Genomic DNA, 4,665 nt, shown 5'->3' with positions numbered 1-4,665 from the left:
CATGCCGTTAGAGCAGCGTAATCAATTAGATAACACGACGCCCAGAGGACTTCCTGTTCGTCACACAAGATACCAGTCCCGCAGTCCTACCCTAATGGAAATTCAATCGGTGCAAAGAACCGATAGAAGAGTATCGTTTTACATGGCACACGGTTTTAAAATGGCGCATTTATTACGGCCTGCTAATGCTAAACGTTACCTGAAATTTATGATAAGAAGACAAGCTATGAAACGAGAACCATGCAATTCGGTTCAAACACTGAGTTACGCTACTGTTAGACAATGAACTAGGTTTATTGCCAACACGGAATCTTGACTGACAATAATTTGGTGCAGTAGTTAATGTCAAGGTTCACTGATTCACAGTCACGCAGCGTCAAGGCCACGGCGTTCAATCCGAAGGATCCCTGCGCCATTGAACTACGTGAAAATTATTAAAAGAACTTAATTAAGCTTGGATCAGCGTAATCGCCTCTAATCGTTATTACGTCGTGCTGCAGTCAAGGTTGCAGATAAAAAACGGTTTCCAATTCACTCTATCTTGTATAAACTTCATTTTTCAAATTACGTAAGCAAAGCATGACGAAAACCAATCTACCGTTGAACAAACGTTTCGAACAGCTCAAAGAGTATGATGGAAAAATTTGAAGAACTTTCTCTTCAAAAGCTATTCAAACGGAGTTCTGATTCCACTCGACGGTTCCGGTGATCGGGTCTCTCGGAGGCCTACAAGGGCTTTGGAGGGGAAAAGAAAAGGAGCAACAGGTGCGCTCGGTTGGGTACAAAAGCGTCCGTAGATAATCCCTACACGATTGTATGCGCCAACCGGAGGGAGCAACCATTGGGTCCAGTCGTACTTCGGAGGCACCTACGGAATTTCAGTTACTAGTCGGCCCTTCACGGCCGCCGATGGATAATCTTCGCAACAACAAGATCACACGTTTACGTAATGTACCGGTACTGGTTCGATTAACACACCTGCATCATCATCTGTCTGACAATTACTGCCTACGATTATACCGTACCGAGTCTGTCTGAAATCGTCGATCAATTTCATAATTGCAGATATTAAAGAAATCTTAACGGGATATCTTCAATGAGGAGGAATTCTTACAATCTGACGAACTCATTATGAAATTTTTTAATTAAACTTGGATTTTAACGTTTGAATTAAAACTGGAGGAATTTTATATTGTTCAAGCATGGAACGAGAGAATCACTTGGCTCGGCGATCGATAAAAACGCTGTTACCAGCTGCACACCGGATATCAAATATCAACGTAGAAAATAACTTCTTCCCTGTACCAATTAACTCGAGGCACTTATAGAAAAAAAATAATCATTAAATTGAACGAGGAGGAGATTAAATCGGAAATGTTAATCGGTCGGATTCTGATTAAATCGCTTCACCACGTCTCGTTACGTGGAAGCGAAAAATCTACGCAGAGCGCCACGGTCCATCTATTTATTCTGGACCAGTTAGAGCCACGTTACGCTCACAGGGAAACCATAACTTCAAACAACTATAATTAGATGACCCGGAGAAGTAGCACGTTGTTAAAAATCGAGCAAGAATTTATGTGTAAAAGAAGATTTAATGATGACACCAAGTCGTCGGCTGACCTCATCGTAATCCCCGTTATTATTCTGATGCATTCTCCCTTCGTCATGGGCCTTCGATCCAGATCGTAATCCGAGAACACCCGAGCCACCTAATTTTTACGGACGGCACACCTGGTTTCTTTTCTAATACGAAGCACGCGCGCACTAAATCACATGACGACGTAGTGGTCAACGGGACTCTCCAGATAGATGGAAGCTACCTCGAGGACGATCCAGCGGTGACTGGCGACGAGTGACGACCGCCAGCCAGACCTCGACGCAACTGGTGCACGTTTCACGCACAGACGCTGGGAGGTGGCCTGGACACGAGGTCTCCGACCCGCTTACGGGGAAACTATTACAGGAAGACCGCCGGATATATGGCAGCAGACCAGCTGATACCCTCGCACAATCGCGATTTTTATCAATTCAACCATTCTTATACTATGAATTCATTTCGTCATTTAAAACGGATGTACTAAACTGGATATATTTTTGCTATCAAAACTTTGGTTGATATCTTCTAACGACAATTTTTAGTATCTCAGTTTGGCAAATTTTTACATTTATTCTACATTTATTTTCCTACGAATTTGTTTCAACACTTGAATATCGATTACTCTGTAACAGTCCTTAATTTAATTTCGATATCTTAATGTATGACACTCTTATGAACTCAGAATATCTGCAGATTTTATATGTAATTTTATAATTAATTCTTATTACTGCCAATATTGATTGATAAATTTATATACGTGAGGCTTTTATGAACTTAGGAACTAACGATATCAGGATATAATTTTGTATACATACAGGGTCTTGGTACATCTTCATCCACATTAAGTAGAAGAGTTGCAAGTCTGAGAACCCTGCCAGAGAAGGAGATCTGGATTGGGACATTCTTAGTGTGTTCGGCCTCATTCTACACGGTGGGGAAGGCTGGTTGGGGGATGGAAAATCTCGTGCCAAATCGAGGAAGCTGACACAAACCAAATTTGAGAGACAGTTAATTAGAAGTCAATCAAATACCCAGAATACTAACGTTTGTCCTCTAATCTGATACAAAAATCATATTTCGTTTAGAGTAGTGAACTACTTGAAAACATAAAATCAAAAATGAATCATTAATTCTATTAAAAGCAACTTCTTATATTATTGGCTGATTAAATACATTTTTATATTTTATGAAACCAGAATTCATAAAATACTTGATATCGATTTAGCCTAACAAACGAAATGTTATTCATTACTAAAAGAATATAGGATGAAAGCTATAAGAGAAACAAACGAAATGGAATTTGTGAGGAGACAGAAAATCCCTTATCGATCAGAAAACATAAAAATATAGGATTGGACTTGATTCGTGCGGATTGGAATAGTGCTAGCTGGGATAATAATACCTATAGCCAGGCCTCGGTTATGCGAATGGAATTGGGTCAATGCGAAGGGAACGCGTCGTTCGAACCCCCGGGATGGATGACTCGCGGCTAGAACGCGCCACGTTTTACTGTCTCCGGGCAAGAAAAAAAGAGATAGTACACCAGTTTCCAGGTCAACGATGTGGCTCTTTTAACGAGACACCTTGCCTATAGACAATTCGTTGCGAACGATTCTTGCTTACACCGATATTTTTATTGCTGACCACTGTGCCCCTCGATTCTTCGCCACTCAATCGATTTTTCAACAACTCGTTTACAGTCGAGTCTCATTTTATTCTTCAAATTTTTCTTCAAGTTCGTATCTCTTGACTCTGAAATAGTTTCGAGTAATTATTAATATATTTCTATCTAGTTCTCTCGGTTTTATGATTTATAAAGTAGAATCGTCCAGGGAGTCGGTACAGAAAGTAGCAGGGGTGGAAATTGGGGCAGGAATCGAAGACGAAGTGGCACCTTTAGGCACGTGTCCAACGTAAACGCAACGAAACCGTGCATCCTGTTCCCTGGCGTAAATCTCTCGGCCTAAATACTTACACATTGTCTCCTCCGCAATTAAAAATATAAATATCCGCACCCCCGTTTACGATTCAACTTTCCTCGAGCGTTCAACGTGCATTACTCGACCAATAATTATAACTCCGGTTCTCGTATAAAGCGATCTTTTTTTTTTTGGTCGGTTCGTTGAAGGGAGGGCAAAAAAAAATTGTTCCCGACTTCGGTTTTTGCGCAACGGTTCCGCATAAATTTATGCGGAGCCCGGAATTAGCGCGGCCTGAAAATCTCGAGTTGTATTTTCGGTCCGCTCTAATAAAATCTGCACGAGGCCTCTTTCGCAATTACCCAAAGGCTATTGACGCCCCGTTAAACGGGACAACATTTCGCGGACAACAAACCAGCTGATAAACAGTTCACATCAAACTTGGTTAATAACAAGTGGCAAAAACAGAATTGCGTTCTCACATGAGATTACTATTGTATCTCTGTTGCATAAGTCTTAAGAAATCCAAGATTACAATTCTTGACATTTGTCAATAAATTGGAATAAAACAATATTAGCCAGAATTATTTGATAGACGCAAAACAGCCTATCCTTGCCTTGATCATTCGTTAAGGATGTATTGGCTATACAGTCAATCCCAAAAGCTTATGTATCTTAGAAAAACGCATTTCCTATGATTAAAAAGAAATCAGACGTCGAAAGAACGAGTTAAGTGCAGTTAATTGGCATTTTATTAATGTTGACAAAATCCGACCGTCCCAGCGTCGAAATTAAGAACTTTTGGAAAAAAATTTCGTTTTTTCTCAATAACTCCTAAACCGTTAGACTTACGGGAAAATTGCATAGGACCTTTCTTGTAGAGGACGACGAGATCTACAATTTCCATATAAAACTTTTTTACTAGCATCGATAATTAACGAGTAATTTGCAAAAAACGAAAAAACAGTTTTTTGCAAATTACTCGTAAACTATGAACGCTAGCGAAAAGTTTTTATATAGAAATTGTAGATCTCGTCGTCCTCTACAAGAAAGGTCCTATGCAATTTTCCCGTAAGTCTAACGGTTTAGGAGTTATTGAGAAAAAACGAAATTTTTTTCCAAAAGTTCTTAATTTCGACGCTGGGA

At 40.0% G+C, this 4,665-nt stretch overlaps 1 protein-coding gene across 5 annotated transcripts in view; it reads right to left on the bottom strand.

Annotated features, from left to right (window-relative positions):
- aralar1 (calcium-binding mitochondrial carrier protein Aralar1) overlaps positions 1-4,665 on the bottom strand; it is a 19,693-nt gene that overhangs the window by 10,819 nt on the left and 4,209 nt on the right. For 2 of the 5 annotated variants that reach the window (XM_026810699.1, XM_026810700.1), the window contains exon 1: positions 2,416-2,517. The exons of 2 other annotated variants lie outside the window; for them this stretch is intronic. In XM_026810699.1, the coding sequence (XP_026666500.1) occupies positions 2,416-2,502 (87 nt within the window). In that variant the 5' untranslated portion in view covers positions 2,503-2,517. Of the gene's footprint in view, positions 1-1,623; positions 1,878-2,415; positions 2,518-4,665 lie in introns of those variants that run through there. One more of the 5 variants, XM_018037477.2, reaches the window with a different exon arrangement.

This window comes from Ceratina calcarata, unplaced genomic scaffold, assembly GCF_001652005.2.
Source record: "Ceratina calcarata isolate Rehan_Ccalc_2016 unplaced genomic scaffold, ASM165200v1 scaffold170.2, whole genome shotgun sequence".
NCBI classification, from domain to species: domain Eukaryota; kingdom Metazoa; phylum Arthropoda; class Insecta; order Hymenoptera; family Apidae; genus Ceratina; species Ceratina calcarata.
This window is presented reverse-complemented; position numbering and strand designations above follow the sequence as displayed.